The 19,786-nt window shown below is 44.5% G+C and overlaps 1 protein-coding gene across 1 annotated transcript in view; it reads left to right on the forward strand.

Moving 5' to 3' along the window:
• Window positions 1-19,786, forward strand: part of LOC310782201 (protein NLRC3-like) — a gene marked incomplete at both ends in the record, with an annotated part of 155,224 nt that overhangs the window by 46,785 nt on the left and 88,653 nt on the right. Inside the window, 2 exons of the mRNA XM_083642887.1 lie at window positions 2,049-2,212; window positions 19,335-19,425. Of these exons, the coding sequence (XP_083499013.1) occupies window positions 2,049-2,212; window positions 19,335-19,425 (255 nt within the window). The remainder of the gene's footprint in view (window positions 1-2,048; window positions 2,213-19,334; window positions 19,426-19,786) is intronic.

Below are 19,786 nucleotides of genomic sequence, written 5' to 3' on the forward strand. Positions count from 1 at the left end.
TTAAATGTGAATTCATATTTAATGTCTACTGAACACTCCTCCACTTGTGTATGTATTGTATCATTTGGATTGCACTTGCAACATTGTGATGGGGCCTATCTTGGTACAGGCACTATCCCCTTTTTGCGCTTGCGCACCTGTTTGCGTGCCTTAACGATAGCAGTCCAGGTCCAAGTGTCCAGGTGTTATGCCCAGTTTTACACCCCCGCCTGGCCGCCGCTAAACGTGTCACGGGAGCATATTGTAATGATTTATACAGAAACGTAACTGTTTAAAAATGATATAATTGTTTGGGTGGATGTGACCTCCCAGTTTTTAAGATAATACAGCCCCAAAATATGGTGGAGATGCAATACTCGGCGGGGGTGCATAACTCAGGACAACAACGGGAGCAGGTGCAGATTGGAGTAGTGCCAAGTCATCTGCACCCCCCAAAATGCCAGCGCAAATGGGATTTGGGCGGTTTTAGGACCAACATTATGTGAACAGGCAATGCCTGGGCATTACATCAATCAAACCAATCAGATTCCCGACTCACGTTCGCTGTAATACAGTTTGCACAAGGCATGCAATATGCTGTAATTCTCTCCATGCGTAATTTGGATAGCCCTATCTCACCATAACACCATCACATCATATACATGTACCAGTTAAAAACATCTGTGATTTGATGCAATTTGGGTTCTTTTGTTGACTGGACATTGGAACGTGTTTGCAGCGGGGAAACAGCGGAGACAAAAGAAAAGATGGGAGGATTTAGAGTGGACTCAATTGAAACTCGGTGAAACAGTAGTGAGAGATGCATGCCGAGGACAGAGAGAGATGGAGAGAGCTTGTCGACAGATCGTCTGTGGTGCCAACGACCCTCCGGGTTATGGGATAGGTGAAGGTGAAGAGCGTATTCTTGCAAGTAGGCTACAATGTCCATTGTCCAACAAGTTTTCTCAATTCACTTGCCATCAACCCCTCTTTGCGATCGGATAAATGTTTCTCAGTGAGTTATAGTTGATTGCCTCACTGAATTATCTGCTAATACCCAATTTTAGCAGCAGAATCTGATGTCCTGGCGTGGCACGCCTGTGCGTAATGACATATCCAAAATAAATTCCTCTGCACTGCACTGCGCAGTACGGACATTATGGTGCGCTCAAGCGCAGCGGGGTATTTTAGCACATAAGAGGTACTCTTCAAAGCTCTCTGCATGCTGACAATAGGACAATGCCATCTCTGTCACATTTTTTGCACCGAAACGCCTGGTTTGGCATGTGGCACGCCTACCCCATGCAACGTGCGAGTAGATGAGATTTCGCATATGAGCGTTTTTCATGGTGTAAATGATGCGAGTTTCACCTTGAGTGGGGTCAGAGTGAGGTCAAAGTTCACACTAATCAAAGGAAACAGGCTTTAGGGTCAGAGTGAGGTCAATGTTCACACTAATCAAAGGAAACAGACTTTAGGGTCAGAGTGAGGTCAATGTTCACACTAATCAAAGGAAACAGACTTTAGGGTCAGAGTGAGGTCAATGTTCACACTAATCAAAGGAAACAGACTTAAGGGTCAGAGTGAGGTCAAAGTTCACACTAATCAAAGGAAACAGACTTTAGGGTCAGAGTGAGGTCAATGTTCACACTAATCAAAGGAAACAGACTTTGGGGTCAGAGTGAGGTCAAGTGTGCTCGGAAACGGTCCTGAGTCCCTGATGTGAAACCACTTTATGGTTTTACCATTGGTTGTGCCCAAATACCCCCTTCATGTAATGTAATGTTACAATAGTTTGTTCATGTTAACTTGCACATTAGGCCAATGTGAAAAGGTGTGTGTGTGTGTGTGTGTGTGTGTGTGTGTGTGTGTGTGTGTGTGTGTGTGTGTGCGTGCGTGCGTGCGTGCGTGCGTGCCTGCCTGTCTGTCTGTCTGTCTGTCTGTCTGTCTGTCTGTCTGTCTGTCTGTCTGTCTGTGTCTCTTTATAGCTGTCTGCATTGAGACAAATGTGCATGTGATTGATCCTGAGTGTAACAGTCTTTTTCTCCTCTTCTCTCCTCCAACAACAGCTGCTGTCTCTAAACCCTCCATCTCTACATTGTGTGATGCTGGTTTGACTAAGTGTCGTCTGAGCTGTGACTCAAACATCACTGCAGAGGCTGAACCAGTCAGCTACACCTGGTGGAAAGACACCAACAAGACTGGGCTACTCAAAGAGCAAGAGATTACAAAGGTACAAGTACAGCCAAGCTAGTGACGGAGTGTTTGTCACTCTTTTTGGCTGATTTGTTCTCTCCTATGTGACTTAGTTAATGTCCACTCGTAATATCCCCCTTTCCTCCAGCAAGCCCAAATATACAGTAGAGCAATCAGACTGTTTCACCCTTTGGTTGCAGGCTTTGCCTGGTCGCTTTAAGAACTATGCTGTGGGTGTGACTTGTGTGTGTGACTTGTGTGTGTGTGACTTGTGTGTGTGACGTACCGCTGGGATTTGTCTGATAGCAGTTAGTTGAGATCATCTGTCCGAAGGAGGACGTGTGTCTAGACAGTTGAGTTCCACCATGCAGAGAAGAAAGATGCATCTCTGATAGCAGCACTGTAAAGCCCATGCTACGAGTAGCTACAGTAGTGATAGCCAGTAGAAGTGGGTCCAGATTAGCACTGTATGCAGGAACCTATCTGAAGGCCGTGTTGCTGCATTCATTATGGGAATAAAGCCCCTCTGTTTACAACACCACTTCTCACCTCCTCTCCCATCCACCATTGGAGGCCCAGACGCAAGCTAGTTACCGAGCTAACCCTATTGACACGAGCCAAAGTCAAAGATAAGTCAGCGCATTGCCAACCACGGTTCGGAACTGAGAAGCTGCTAAAGAGAAAAAGGTCATACAAAGGTAACACTTTAGATGTTTTCTGAGCTGAAAAACACGATTAAACTAAACAAAATAAAAATGACTCAGATGTCAGGTCATGGAGGCATCATTAGGTCATCCTTAGACAAGCCCTCCAGCAGCGTTTCCATTCATCTGGATCCTCCATACATCTGGCTAGCTCCCAGTACTTTCTCCATACATCTGGCTAGCTCCCTACAGTACTTTCTCCATCCTCCACACATCTGGCTAGCTCCCTACAGTACTTTCTCCATCCTCCATACATCTGGCTAGCTCCCAGTACTTTCTCCATCCTCCACACATCTGGCTAGCTCCCTACAGTACTTTCTCCATCCTCCATACATCTGGCTAGCTCCCAGTACTTTCTCCATCCTCCATACATCTGGCTAGCTCCCAGTACTTTCTCTATCCTCCATACATCTGGCTAGCTCCCAGTACTTTCTACATCCTCCATACATCTGGCTAGCTCCCAGTACTTTCTCCATCCTCCATACATCTGGCTAGCTCCCAGTACTTTCTCCATCCTCCATACATCTGACTAGCTCCTAGTACTTTCTCCATCCTCCATACATCTGGCTAGCTCCCTGCAGTATTTTCTCCATCCTCCATACATCTGGCTAGCTCCCTGCAGTATTTTCTCCATCCTCCATACATCTGGCTAGCTCCCTGCAGTACTTTCTCCATCCTCCATACATCTGGCTAGCTCCCAGTACTTTCTCCATCGTCCATACATCTGACTAGCTCCCAGTACTTTCTCCATCCTCCATACATCTGGCTAGCTCCCAGTACTTTCTCCGTAGGAGTTTGAAGGAGAGGGGGGTATCCTGCTGTTATGGGGGAAATTACTGTTCAAAACTATTGTTTAGATGTCTGACGTCTTACTGATGCCAAAAATAAATGGTTAAAGTGACTGTTCTATCGAATTTCACAAAAAGGCATTTTTCTCACCTTTCATTTTCAGACGCTGAAACCATGCTGTATTCAACTGCTAATGCCTACATAACTACTAACTCTACAAACTAACTCTTTTAGACAGAGAAAGCACACATTCTATTAGTTCTTTTGAGATATTTTGTGTTCACAAAATCCTAACAGAAAAGAATCCACGGCTCTTGAAAGATGAGCCAGAATCCTAAAAAAAAAAACTTGGCAGAAGCTACCTACAGTAAAAAAAAAAAACTGTTGGCAGTGAATGTGTTAACCACCAATATTTGATCCTTTTCCTCACTCACTCCTATGTCACCACCTGCTCTCCCTTCAGGGCTTGACATTAACTTTTTTCACCACCTGCCAATATGGCTGCTAGATTTTAAAGTTACCAGCCAATTAGAATTTCCACTAGCCGAAATGTTTTTCTTGAAATAAACCAGAATATGAGTGGGTTAATTTAAGCATAAGTATCAGTAAGTGGCCCGGGATTCTCAAAGCCTGTGTTGAGGGTCACACAAGAACAAAAATGCACTCTTGAAGCTAAATAAATCCAAAACCAACAAGTTAATTATTTAAATTTCTACTTCAATGTAGAACAGTCATTTCTTACACATGAGATTACTTTTAGCCTTTTAGTCATAAATATTATTGAAAGATATTCCATATTCCAGAGTGAAATGCTATAACAGAAGAGTATTGCCCAGAATGACATGAACATTTGGACATGAACATTTTTTTTTTTTGCAATTCCATCGCGGGCCACACAGGGGGCGCCCGCGGGCCGTATGTTGCCCATGTATGTTCTATCTACATCCTCTATACATCTGACTAGCTTTCAGTACTTTCTCCATCCTCCATACATCTGGCTAGCTCTCAGTACTTTCTACACCCTCCATACTTCTGGCTAGCTCCCAGTACTTTCTCTATCCTCCACACATATGGCTAGCTCCCTGCAAAACTTTCTCCATCCTCCATACATCTGACTAGCTCCCAGTACTTTCTCTATCCTCCACACATCTGGCTAGCTAACTGCAATACTTTCTCCATCTTCCATACATCTGACTAGCTCCCAGTGCTTTCTCTATCCTCCACACATCTGGCTAGCTCCCTGCAATACTTTATCCATCCTCCATACATCTGACTAGCTCCCAGTACTTTCTCCATCCTCTATACATCTGACTAGCTCCCAGTACTTTCTCCATCCTCCATACATCTGACTAGCTCCCAGTACTTTCTCCATCCTCCATACACCTGGCTAGCTCCCAGTACTGTCTCCATCCTCCATACTTCTGGCTAGCTCCTAGGGGGGGGGGGGGGGAGGGGGGGGGGGGGGGGGGGGGGGGGGGGGGGGGGGGGGGGCGATCGATTCACTTAAGTATTGCGTTTCTTAATGTCACGATATTTTGAATCGATCTTTTATTCCAGAATCGATAATCGCATTTTTATGCCTCCGCCGGCGATAGCCAGGCCGGAGGCATTATGGATCCGGGTTGTCCGTCCGTCCGTACGTCCGTCCGTTGGCTGTCCGTACGGCTGTCCGTCCGTCCGTACGACCATGTTTGTTAACGCGATATCTGAGGAACGCCTGGACGGAATTTCATCAGATTCGCCTTAAACATTCACTTAGGCTCAAGGATGATCTGATTAGATTTTGGTGGTCAAAGGTCAAAGGTCAAGGTCACTGTGACCTCTCGAACGCCATTTTCAAGCTTGTTAACGCCATATCTGAGGAACGCCTGGACGGAATTTCATCAAATTTGCCTCAAACATCGACTTAGACTCAAGGATGATCTGATTAGATTTTGGTGGTCAAACGTCAAAGGTCAAGGTCACTGTGACCTCTCAAACGCCATTTTAAAGCTTGTTAACGCGATATCTGAGGAACGCCTGGACGGAATTTCATCAAATTTGCCTCAAACATCGACTTAGACTCAAGGATGATCTGATTAGATTTTGGTGGTCAAACGTCAAAGGTCAAGGTCACTGTGACCTCTCGAACGCCATTTTCAAGCTTGTTAACGCGATATCTCAGGAATGCCTTGACGGAATTTAATCAAACTTGTCTCAAACATCGACTTGGACTCAAGGATGAACTGATTAGATTTTGGTGGTCAAAGGTCAAAGGTCAAGGTCACTGTGACCTCTTGAACGCCATTTTCAAGCTTGTTAACGCGATATCTCAGGAATGCCTTGACGGAATTTAATCAAACTTGTCTCAAACATCGACTTGGACTCAAGGATGAACTGATTACATTTTGGTGGTCAAAAGTCAAAGGTCAAGGTCACTGTGACCTCTTGAACGCCATTTTCAAGCTTGTTAACGCGATATCTCAGGAATGCCTTGACGGAATTTCATCAAATTTGCCTCAAACATCGCCTTAGACTCAAGGATGATCTGATTAGATTTTGGTGGTCAAACGTCAAAGGTCAAGGTGAGCTCTCGAACGCCATTTTCAAGCTTGTTAACGCGATATCTCAGGAATGCCTTGACGGAATTTTATCAAACTTGTCTCAAACATCGACTTGGACTCAAGGATGAACTGATTACATTTTGGTGGTCAAAGTTCAAGGTCACTGTGACCTCTCACACACCCAATTTCCAAGCTCTGTAACGCAACATCACAGGAGCGCCTTGACGGAATCTCTTCCAATTTGCCTCAAATGGCGATTTGGACTCCAGAATGAACTAATGGCGGAGGCATAAGTCCGCGTTGCGGTCGTTCTAGTTTTCTGTTTATGTTTGAAATGTTACCACTTTCATCCAGCGCTTCCCTCTGCTCTGTGGCTCATACAGCCTATCATGTACCTTGTGAGTACAAGTGACACGGAAACAGCCAATCATTTAACAGACAAACTCCGAGTGCACCCGCCCCATGACCCGGCCCCACTCACACACAGCTAATCATATCCCTTGATCCAGAGCCGAGAGTCCCGACATCTCCTGGAGCAGCACTGTCGAGTTGCAGCAAAATAGACAGTTTGTGTTGTACTCTGAAAGGGTTTCCCCCCCTTGAATCAAATTGTACATTATCAGCTTTATTTTAGCATGCAAAAGTAGCGCGAGACCCATTCCTGGCTAATGATCGAGTCTCGCATTTTGGTCCTCCGCTGACGCCACTCGTTTGATCTCACCCGGCGTTACAAAGAAATCGATGTAGGCGAGTTTCAACTCGTGTTAACGTAACGTGTTAACATGTGTTCTATTAATAAGCGCCCGGGAAATTAAAGTTAATGTCAAGACACCAATTTCACAAATACGGACGTCTGCAACGTTACTTTATGGAATGCGGGGCACCCGCAGCTCAATTCACTTCTGTCAGCAGAGACAAAGTTGAACTGTTGGAAAGGTTTTACTTGTACTTTGGGACAGGAATAACTCATTGTGTCATCTATTGAGCACACAGCTTATGACTTTATGTCTTCTGCTTGGGCGGAGTCTTGATGCATATATAAAACTGATATGGAGAAATGTAGCCTACCGCATTTTCAGCGAGGCAAGGTTTTTTCTCGCCCAACCAACGGCGCACGGTCCCCAGCGCAGTCGCCCTCCAGCCCTACAGCCTATGGCATATTTGTAGTTAACCCTTGTGTGGTGTTCATGTTTTTGTTACTCAGCCAATGTTTGCGGGTCTGGTGGACCCGGCGCATTATTGGGTTTTTAAATCAATACAGCCATAACAATTTATGTAAAGATACTTACCAGATGTTTAATTTATCCCAATTACTAGCAATGAAGAGAGCATATGGTTAATATTGATCATTTACCTCTGTTAGATCACATTTATCAAAGTGCTATCCGTTTTTTATGATAAAATGGGAAAAAAGGAAAAAAGCTTCTCTCTCTTCAAAAATGATCTCTAAGGCCCTCTGAGCAGAGAATCTTTCCGCCATCTTGAGATGCAGAGCCACACAAAGCAATGAAGGCAGCGCAAGAAAATACAGAATGGTTCATTCATACATATAAGATGTCCGGGTCCAGTGGACCCGGACATCTTATATGTAATAGAAATGTGTAGGGGGGGTGTATGGTGTGTGGTCATTAAATATGTATTCTGATATATGTTCTTCACAGAAAATGAGCCAAAGTCAGTGAGTCTCAGTTTGAAAAATTAATTAATTGTATAATTTTTCTTTTAATAAAAAATGAAAACGGGTCCCACAGACCCGAACACCACACAAGGGTTAAGCAAGTCAAAGCAAAACCCAGGCTTTTCCACACCTCTGATTCACCTAACGTTAACCCTACAACCCTGAAATACACGTTACCAAACGTTTTTTTAGAAGGCTGGCAACGCTAGGCTGTCATCAAAGTAAAACGTCACCATGTCTGTAAATTACTGCTTGCAGTTGCACTCAGAGCATGTACCGTAAATTCCGGACTATAAGACGCACCGGTCTATAAGCCGCGGGACCAAAATTGACTATTTTTTTCTTCTATAAGCCGCACCGGTCTATAAGCCGCGGGTGTTTTGATGTTTAATTACCATATGAAAGGGTTCGTGCACAGAGAGGAATGTCGGGAAAGCGATGGCTGTTTGGGGAAGCTCCCATTTATTAACATTTCAACAAAACAAAACAAAAGTCAGGTCACTAATCCCCAGACAAAATCACACAACAATAGGCTATATGTGCAGCAAACCTGTAACCAGAGAAGTCAAGTCACTAATCCTCGTCTTCCTCTTCTTCCTGCGTACTGAAACCACCAAAGTCCTCATCTTCAGTGTCGGAAACGAACAGGTTCAGGGTGGCTTCGTCAACCACTCTCCTCTCTCCTTCATTGTCACTCAAAACCAACGAACTCCTCTTCATCACTGTCGGCATCGAACAGCCTCTGAAGCCTCTGACGGCCCTCAGCGCCAGCTGTGGCGGCGTCATCCTCTTCATCCCGCAGCAGTCCAGCGTTTTGGAACCCGTTGGTGATTGTGGATGTTTTCACACTCCTATAATATTCCGTGCTGAGACAGTTCCTCCTGCTGCACCGTCCAACGCCTCACCATTGACTTATCGATGCCCAGGTTACGCGCGGCTGCTCTGTTTCCCTCTTTTAATGCGAGATTGACTGCTTTCAACTTGAAAGCTGCGTCGTGTGAATTTCTGCGTACCTTCCCCATGGTAAGTGAGAGTGTTGCTTCTACTGCTCGTTCTCATGCTGTCGAGAACGAGCAAAGCTTTTTTTTTGTGAAAGAATCCTCCAGGGCGCTTCTTGTTAACAGTCCGAGTGAGTGGCAGGTCGAACGTCAAAGGCACTTCATCCATATTTATGATCTGCTCCGGTTCGATGGAATATTCCTTGATCTTCCTTTGTGTGAATTCGCCGAAGTTTGTGATTTTCTCCTGGTAGTCGGGGGAGGGAGTTGATGGCCGAGTGGCCGTTTGCTTACCGTAATTACCATATGTAAGTGGTCACGCACAGAGGGGATTGTCGGGAAAGAGATGGCTGTTTGAGGAAGCTCCCATTTACCGTATTACCGTAACATTTCAACAAAACAACATAACACAACACCACCGTTGTTTATTTTTACAGTGCACACAGTGTCCGCGGTGTGGTGAAAAGAGGGCAAGAGAGGAAATTAAAACAGAAGTGGATTTATAGTTAGAAAGAGTGCTAAAAAAGAGAGATTTTATTTGTATTTTTTTTTTTTTTTCTGAAAAAATCCATAGATAAGACGCACCGTTATATAAGCCGCAGGGGCCAAAAAACGGGAAAAAAGCCGCGGCTTATAGTCCGGAATTTACGGTATGTGTGTGTGTGACAAATTAGACCCTACCTGTGTGCCTTGAAAATAAGGTGGTTCAAAATAAAGTGGCTAAATGCAACCTTTTTCTTCTAGTTTTTTATTAGTAAAAACAGGTAATTAAAATTATCAATAATTATCGATATAGACTGATATAAAAGATGTTATATCAATATACTTTTTAACTATATCGCCAAGCCCTACTCATGATATAATATACAGTCTCTAGAAGTGTATGATTAAACTTTTCCCATGTTCTACTCTAGTGTAAAAAAGCAAACAAACTGAAAAAAAGAAACAAAAAAAGAAACAAAAATCGCAATAAATCGTAATATCGAATCGCAATAATCGTAGAATCGCAATACTTAAGAATCGTAATATATATCGAATCGGCACCCAAGTATCGTGATAGTATGGAATCGGGAGATAAGTGAATCGGCACAGCCCTACTAGCTCCCAGTACTTTCTCTATCCTCCACACATCTGGCTAGCTCCCTGCAATACTTTCTCCATCCTCCATACATCTGACTAGCTCCCAGTACCTTCTCCATCCTCCATACATCTGGTTAGCTCCAAGTACTTTCTCCATCCTCCATACATCTGACTAGCTCCCAGTACTTTCTCCATCCTCCATACATCTGACTAGCTCCCAGTACTTTCTCTATCCTCCACACATCTGGCTAGCTCCCTGCAATACTTTATCCATCCTCCATACATCTGACTAGCTCCCAGTACTTTCTCCATCCTCTATACATCTGGCTAGCTCCCAGTACTTTCTCCATCCTCCATACATCTGGTTAGCTCCCAGTTCTCCATCCTCCATACATCTGGTTAGCTCCCAGTACTTTCTCCATCCTCCATACATCTGGCTAGCTCCCAGTACTTTCTCCATCCTCTATACATCTGGCTAGCTCCCAGTACTTTCTCCATCCTCCATACATCTGGTTAGCTCCCAGTTCTCCATCCTCCATACATCTGGTTAGCTCCAAGTACTTTCTCCATCCTCCATACATCTGACTAGCTCCCAGTACTTTCTCCATCCTCCATACATCTGACTAGCTCCCAGTACTTTCTCTATCCTCCACACATCTGGCTAGCTCCCTGCAATACTTTATCCATCCTCCATACATCTGACTAGCTCCCAGTACTTTCTCCATCCTCTATACATCTGGCTAGCTCCCAGTACTTTCTCCATCCTCCATACATCTGGTTAGCTCCCAGTTCTCCATCCTCCATACATCTGGTTAGCTCCCAGTACTTTCTCCATCCTCCATACATCTGGCTAGCTCCCAATACTTTCTGCCACAGCATCTTTCTTCAGTATGACACACCCTCATGATAGTTGACCGTGTGTTGGCTCAACAGCACTGCTGGCTGGGATCTCCTGTTGTCTCTGACAGTGACTGGCCAGCCTCATTCTCCTGGATGATATTTTCTCACTCACCCTTGGTAACAGACGCTTGATGGTAACATGATCCTGCTGTTTGATGTTCACTACTTCCTCACTTGGATGTCTTGTTCTGACGAGTTGACCCAGTTGAGGCACTGTGACTTATTTATGGATAGTAATGAAAACAGTTTTATATTATAAAGATTTTCCATCAGGGCTACAATGTGAAACCTGTGAAAGACCCTGAATGAGAGTGAGCATGTGTATACTGTTTAGCTAGCAGCTTCTGTGAACTGTGTCTAAGCCTTTCCTCTCAACACAGCATACATCATGTTTAGGGAGGTGTATAGACCCCTTATACAGCTGTCAACATTGGAGCTGCGCGCGCATCGTGTAGGCAAAAAGCCGTGAGCCCAGCATTGACAGACACAGAGAACTGTGTAAAAGCCCCGCTGTCAGGACTGCTCTGTGCCCATCTGCGACACACAGTTAGATTTTAGTTTTAAAATGCAGTTCTCGGCTTACTACCACAGCTTATCGCCTAGTGATAAGCAATGTTATGCATCGAAATTAACGTTGTTTAATGGGATACGTCTTACAGACCCATACGCACTGGCGCTGTCAATTGGCCAAGCCTAGTGGCCAGCAATACATATCGTGCATTCCTTTATAACTGGGGATAGCGTAGATAATTATTCTGTAACTTGCAAAGATATATTGTTATGTTGATAATGCACACAACTCAATAATGAAATTATGTAACGTTACTTGGTCGTTAACTAACCGAGCGATGTGGCTGAGCAGCCTACAGTTTCAGGCAGCTTACCTGATTATGAAGAGCACTACAAAGTCGGGCATTTTTTATGATGTCCTCGTTCAGTTCAACTCAATAATGACATTATTTAACGTTACTTGGTTGTTAATAACCGAGCGATGTGGCTGTTACTAGCAGCCTACTACAGCTTAGGGACCGTTCGTTATTTAGGGAAGGGGCCACTGGAGGAAAATAGGGGAGGGTAATCTTGTTTTAAATTTAGTTTGAGGGAGGGTACACTCTCTTTAATTTGAGTCCAGGGGAGGGGTATACAATTTTCATTAGATAAAAATATATAAACTTTTTGTTTGTGTGTAATGTTTGCTTTTCAGACTTCAACAACTACTGAGTTGCTTCATTTACACCCCTCCTGTCCAAACTGTTTGGTATGTCCCGGTGCATTATTTCTCTTTGGCGGTCTGATCTGTCGATCTTTGTGCTTGGCCTATCCAGACAGTAGGCGTGTACAGTATCTGGCCAATCAGTGGCGCTTTTCTGGTGATTCCACGGCTGCTGGGCTCTGTTTGCCTCGACGGAGGGCTGGGGTCTTGTACGCACCGCTGGGGTAACCTATACGTTCATACCAGCGAGGCTGCGACAGGCTGGTGTGCATTTGCTGCTTTCTTTCGGGAGCGCGAGCCCCAGAGGTGTCTTTCGTAATGAGTGGCCGACTCATTGTGATACATTAGTTTGATTTGATTGTATAACTTACTGTGTAAGACCACCATCCTGCGGGAGCCCTTACACGTAATTATTGTTGCTGCCTGCTATCATGACGTGGTGATATGTAACAAGTGTCAACCAACCTGTGCTGTGATGCTATGAGCTGTTTTAATTAAAACATATAGCCTATATATATTTTTGTCGATAATAAAGATTCCTATTTTAATATTAAGCTGCTTCTTGGTGTGTGTGCCTTAACGGCGTTGGAGCCTGGCTGTATGTGGTCTCTAGGTGCCACAATAAGGATTTCCAGCACGAAAAGTCGAGCAAACAAACAGACATGGCATCACAAAATATATATGGGCTCTATCATTGCGCCAGATAAGTTGTCTAGGAAGTCACGGTAGAGCCGAGTTACGGCTCACTCTGTCTTGTTTTGCACTGTGTGTGCAAAGGAGTCCCAGACGACGACGTGCTAGTTAAACTTTTTATTTTATCTTAGCGGAGCGAGCATGTATGTGACTGCATTACAGGAAGGCGAACTTCACACTGGCTTGTCTATTCAAGACACGCCCTACACATGATGTGAACCTATCACAATCAGTTATGATTACATCCACTAGGGGTCAATAGAGTATCCATTACATGTCCTAGGTCTAAGCATAGACTGTATTATAGAATCAGTATTCTGGATAGCATAAATGATACAAACTATATCAGTCGATATTCTGTGTGAATATTACATCCCCCTTCTTTTAAAAGAAAAATGTGTAGTCCTTATAGCAGTGTGATATAACTAATTATCTTAAACATCCTGCATAACCATACAAGTACAAATGCTCTGTTTTTCTTTTTAGTTACCGTTTAGCTTTTCTTTTCTTTCAGCTGTAACTTAGCTTATATATAGTAAAGATATAAACACACTTATCAGTGTAGCACAATAGCATCATTAATAACAGTCTTTCATATATTTTTTCTTTTTACATTTTACTGTTTTCTTTTTTTTTTTTTTTTTTTTTTTACAAGTCCAGAACAACTCTAGACTTGACTTCCCGTCCGGATCTTGTCTGGTAAGGGACAGTGGGAGGTACAGTCTCACTTGTTGGCTGTGTAGTGCTCTGTGGTGTATGCTGAGTGTTGTTGTCATCTGTGTTGTCCTCAGCACGGGCACTGTGTGTTTCGTTTGTGTCCAGGAGGTGACGTCTGTTTCGTCTGTAGTCTTGTCCTTCCGTTGTACGTATGTGGTATGATCTGTCAGTATCAGCTGGTTGGATGACGACTGCCGGTTTCCAGTAGCCATGCTCCTGGAGTCGGATGCTTTGTCCTGCGTGCAGTGATGTCATCGGCCTGGCTGTTCTGTCGTAGTATCTTTTCTGATGTTGCTGTCGGTGGACTCTCCTGGTGTGGACATCTCTGTGGCTGACCACCTTGGGCTGCAGCTGCTGGTGGGTGTTGGGAAGGATGGAGCGTAAGCGACGGCTCATAAGCAGCTGGGCTGGTGATCTGAAGCTGTCAACAGGGGTGTTGCGATACTCAAGGAGACTCAGATAGGGGTCTCTCTGATCAGCTTTGGCCTTTTCCATGAGTGACTTGGCAGTCTGGACAGCTTTCTCAGCGAGGCCATTACTCTGTGGATAGTGCGGACTGCTGGTTGTGTGTGTAAACTCCCATGTGCTGGCAAAGGTTACAAACTCTTTACACTTATACTGAGGGCCATTGTCCGATATCACAGTTTCCGGTATGCCGTGTCTGGCGAAGGTAGCTTTCAGTTTGTTGATCACGGCGGAGGCTGTTGTGCTGTGCAGCCTGTCCAGCTCAAAGTACCTGCTATTATAGTCTACTGTGACTATGTAGTTTTCATTGTTCCAGGTGAACAGATCCGTAGCGACGGTTTGCCATGGCCTGTCGGGGATCTTGTGGCTTATCATGGGCTCTTTAGTGTTGGAAGGCCTGTGTTTGAGACAGGTGGGGCATGTTCCAACTATCTCCTCAATCTGCTTGTTCATCCTAGGCCAGAAAAGGATGTCACGGGCTCTCTGCTTGCACTTTTCAATGCCCATGTGGCCTGCATGTATTCGGGACAACATCTCTTTACGCAGTGAGGCGGGGATGATGATTTTCTCTCCCTTGAATATGATGTCATTCATCAGTGAAAGTTCATCCCGGTGGTTCCAATATTCTGATATGCTCTGAGGGCACATTCTCCTCTTCTCAGGCCATCCTTCTCTGATGGTCTCTCTCAGTGTCATGAGCTGTGTGTCCTTCTCAGTCTCTGCTCTGATCTCTTTCAACTTTGTGTCGCTGACGGGCAGATTGCTGTACACTGTGTGCACCTGCATGTCCATGCCTTCTCTGAGGCTGTCGTCCTGGTCAGACAGTGACTTCCTGGAGAGGGTGTCTGCGACAGGAATGTCTTTGCCTGGTCTGTGTATGATGGTGAAATCATACCTCTGTAGTTGGAGTATCATCCTTTGTAGCCTTGGAGGCGCTGCTGCGAGTGGTTTTCTCATAATGGACTCAAGTGGCTTGTGGTCACTTTCCACAATGGTGTGGCGTCCATAAACGTACTGGTGGAAACGCTTGCATCCGAACAAGATGGCGTATAGTTCTTTTTCAATCTGAGCATAGTTCACTTCACAGTCAGACAGTGATTTGGATGCGTAGCCGATGGGCTTTCCTTCTTGCAGTAGGACAGCACCTAGTCCATATTTAGAGGCGTCGACTTGTAGCCTGAGCTCTTTGCTGGGGTCATAATATGCTAGGACTGGACCTGGCTCTCTTGTGATTAGCTCTTTCATGTTCTTGAACGCTTCATCATGCTGTGCGTCCCATACAAATTCACTGGACTCTTTCAACAGGTGGCGCATGGGCGCGTTGATGTCTGAGAGCATAGGGGCAAACTTTGACAAGTATGTAACCATGCCAAGAATTGTTTCCAACTCACCCTTGTCTTTGGGTGGCTCCATGTCTCTCACAGCTGCAATTTTGGCTGGATCGGGCTTGAGTCCGTCTTCTGTGATACGGTGCCCAAAGTAGCTAACCTCAGTGGAACAGATTTTACTCTTCTCCGGGTTGAGCTTGACTCCTCGCTCTCTGGAGCGCTGCAGCATGGCATGGAGGTTTTTATCATGTTCCTCCTTGCTTTTGCCATATATGAGGACATCGTCGACTATCGCCGTGACTCCCTGTAGACCCTCATAAGTCTCATCAACTTTCCTTTGAAACTCGTCTTGTGCAGATATCAGTCCAAAAGGTAGCCTGAGGAACCGGTACCGTCCGAATACAGTGTTGAAGGTGGTCAGCTTGGACGACTCATCTGCGAGCTTTATCGCCCAATATCCTGACCTAGCATCCATAACACTGAAGTAGCGGGCTCCTGCCAACTTTGCCGTGATGTCGTCGAGGGTAGGCAAAGGGTAGTGCGGTCTTTTGATAGCCTGGTTTAGATCTTTAGGGTCGAGACACACTCTCAACTTGCCTGTGCGTGGCTTTTCTGCTGCCACCATTGAATTGACCCATTCAGTTGGTTCAGTGACTTTCACGATGATCTGATTCTTTTCCATGTTCTGTAGCTCCTGTTTGAGGCGGTCACGCAGAGCAAGGGGAACACACCTCGGTGCGTGAACCACAGGTGTTGTGTCGGGTTTGAGGTGGATAGTGCACTCACCAGGGAATAGTCCTATCCCTGTGAAAACATCTGCATATTCATCCAGGATTGAAACCTCAGATGTGCCAGATATTGACAGTATGAGCTTAATTAGTCCAAAGTCTAGGCATGCTTGTAGCACTGGGGGTGCTTGTGTGTCAACAATATGGACTTTCAGCATTAACTGAGTGTCTTTGTACTGGCACTTCATGTTGCACTTGCCTCTGACAATGAGTGGCTCACCGCCATATCCATAGAGCGGGCGAGCTGTGGGCTCCAGTACATACTGAGTTTTCAGTTTTCTGAACACTTGTGTGGGAATTACGTTAGCTGAGGCCCCAGTGTCTAGCTTAAAGCTAACTGTTGTTTTGCTTGGACCAACTTGCACATCTGCAAAAGCCTGTTCTTTGTTATGGATGTTATTTTCTTGTGTCACTGCATCAATAAACAAATCCTCTTTGTCTGGCTCATTTTCACTTACTGTGTGCACTCCTTTTTCTTTCCGGCCAGACCGACATACTTTTGCAAAATCGTTCCACTTGTTGCATATTTTGCACTGCTTGCCTTTAGCTGGGCAACTGTCCTTGAATCCATGTGGCCTGTTCCCGCAGTATCCACACGTTTTAGGGCGCTCTCTGTCTCCCTCTGTCCTGGAGACGTAATCCGCGTTTCCCTTTGACTTGTCATGGCGTGCTTTCCAAGCGGTGCCCTTTGAAAACTGCCGACTGACTGCATGAACGGTCTGCTCCCGTGGGCCACTGCTACCGCCAGCTATCGTTTTAAGCTGCGTCAGTGCCATTTCATGAGACCTGGCAATGTCTATTGCTTTATCCAACGTTAAGTCGGACCCGACGTTTAGTAGCTTCTCTCTCACTCTTGGTGACTGAATCCCAAAAACAACACGGTCTCGTACCATCTCATCACTGTTGGCGTAATTACAGTCTTTTACAAGTAGTCGCAAATCTGTCACGAACTGTTCAAACGGCTCATTAATTCCTTGCACTTTTTCATGGAATTTGTAACGAGCGAAAATCACATTTGTCTTCGGTATAACGTATGCTTCAAAACGATCATAGTACGATTTCAGTACCTTTCTCTCGTCATTTGTGAGCGTCCATGTGTTATAAATGTCCCGGCCTTTATCTCCGACCCAAAGGAGTAGGTAGCTGCATTTCACGTCTTCCTCCCTCTTCTTGAAAGGACCCGAAAACATTAATTCCACGTGGAGCTTAAACTTTCGCCATGCTTCGGGCAAGTTGCTGGCGTCCCAGTCCATGCAGGGAAAAGGAACTCCAGCGACGTCCATTGTCGTTTTTTACGTTCGGCAAAACCTTTTACTCTGACACGTCTTGTTTTGCACTGTGTGTGCAAAGGAGTCCCAGACGACGACGTGCTAGTTAAACTTTTTATTTTATCTTAGCGGAGCGAGCATGTATGTGACTGCATTACAGGAAGGCGAACTTCACACTGGCTTGTCTATTCAAGACACGCCCTACACATGATGTGAACCTATCACAATCAGTTATGATTACATCCACTAGGGGTCAATAGAGTATCCATTACATGTCCTAGGTCTAAGCATAGACTGTATTATAGAATCAGTATTCTGGATAGCATAAATGATACGAACTATATCAGTCGATATTCTGTGTGAATATTACACACTCATCTCCTAAATTACGTTAAGTCTGCAAGGGACATTTATACCACCAGGATGACATATATGTTTCACATAGGGTTGTGTTTTGATTTCGAGATTTTATTTTGCCCAATATTGAAATGTTCTACAATTGCATGTTGTGTTAACATTATTTCTATCTACCTTTCTATCTATTTAGGCTAATTTGGATGCTATTTGTTATCGAAATGTAGCTCAATGGATGCTGGGAGATTTACATGTGTGGCTTTGTGCCTGTCTGCTGAGGGAGTGAGAGAGAGAGAGAGGGGGGACAGAGAGTGGAGAGTCTGCCACAATAATATAACCGGCTAACTTTTTTCCATCAGTCATTGACTGCTATTTAAACACAAATATTGATATACACAGACTGAAGATGGTTTCACAAGCGAAAATAGCATTATGTAGCACCGGAGGAGGCGGTCGCTCTGATTGGTGACAGTTCTGTTCTATTAAGCGCAAAGGATTATGGGAGTTCATGTTCTTGTGGGTAGCTTGTTACTGTACAGTTAAAAACATGGTTTAGTGATGTTGTGCTCATGTTTTGATTGCATTATGTGGTAAATGGCAATGTTTGTGTGGCCAGGATATGTTTAGTTTTACTATCAATGTAGCCACCACGACTGAGACTGTTAGTGTGTTCGATGACCTCTGGCCGGAGTTCTGCAAATGTTTGGTTAAAAGTAAGATATCTGTTTCAGTCTGCATTCTTCCACATTGTTTCGGGAGGGTCAATTCGATTTTTCAGATCGCTTTGGGAGGGTCAAGGAAAAATATATTTTCATCAGGGAAGGGGCACAGCTTTTTATTTCAGAGCACACCAAATCCCTCCAGTGACCCCCCTTCTAAATAACGAACGGTCCCTTACCTGATATGAAATGAGCGAGCACTGCAAAGTCGGGCATTTTTAACGATTTCCTCTTTCGGCTTGCAACCAAAGACACCTACGGTTAGCATTAAAAGCAGTATGAGTTGACGGGATTAGTACTTGCTTTGTTGATAGTGTAACAGACTGTTCAGTGTTGTGTTGTGTTCTATTGCGTGTGTGCGAGGCTGTGTATGTTCCCTTGAGTTGCGTAGAACAGGCTATGTGGGGAGAAGCTTGTTATAACGTTACAGCCTGGCTCTATTATTTATTATTTTATTAACCAAGTGTGAATAGGCGGACCCGAATACTCTGCTACAATAGCTTTCCGATTCTGGCATCGCACTGCACAACACGAAGACATGTCTTGCTCGAATAGTTTTCGGGCCACTGGAAAACTACTTGCCAGGGCTGCGCGGAGTCTGTCTTTCTGCCTCCGTCTTGCGCATCGACGCTGCGTGATGTCAGTGTGACGTAGTCGTATAAGGGGTCTATTGGTTTTGGATGTTCCAATGTGGGCGTTGGCTTAAGAAGACTGTCCTTTAACCAGAGTAGCCTACCTGGTTTAAGCTGCTGAAGTGTCCTTGAGCAAGACACTGAACCCCGTCCAGCTCCAGGGAACTGCTCTGTAGCTGAGCCTCAGATCTCCTTTCATCAAAGGGTAAAGACATAAGTGAGCACTGTTAACAATTAAACTGTGATTTGTTTGTGAACTTTGAGCTAATTCTATTTCACTGATTTTATAGGTGGATTTGAACTATACGCAGTTCAGCTGTAAGGTGCAGAACCCAGTCAGTGAGGAGGTCAGCGAACCAATCAGCAACCCCCTCATCCTGAGTGAGTTACCTTTAACAACACATTTAATGTAGGGTCACATCTTCAAATGTTATTTATCTTAAGTTAATAATCTGTCACAAAGGTCAGATCATTTCACTTGTTTACAAATCAACCTGTTCTTTCTTGCCTTGTTTCAACATAGGGACACTTCTTTCAAGGAAATGAAAACTAAGTGCATTTTGAATAGCATTTAAAAAAAACAAAATTCTAAATTGAATATAAGACTAAACGCTTTTGAATTAATTGTATTATATATATAAATCAATCAATCAATCAATCAATCAATCAATCAATCAATATATATATTATCATATATATATATATTAGGGGTCGACCTAATCAAAATGACCGATAACCGATA

The sequence above is a fragment of the Poromitra crassiceps genome (genome assembly GCF_964638095.1).
Source record: "Poromitra crassiceps genome assembly, chromosome: 9".
Lineage (NCBI taxonomy): Eukaryota > Metazoa > Chordata > Actinopteri > Beryciformes > Melamphaidae > Poromitra > Poromitra crassiceps.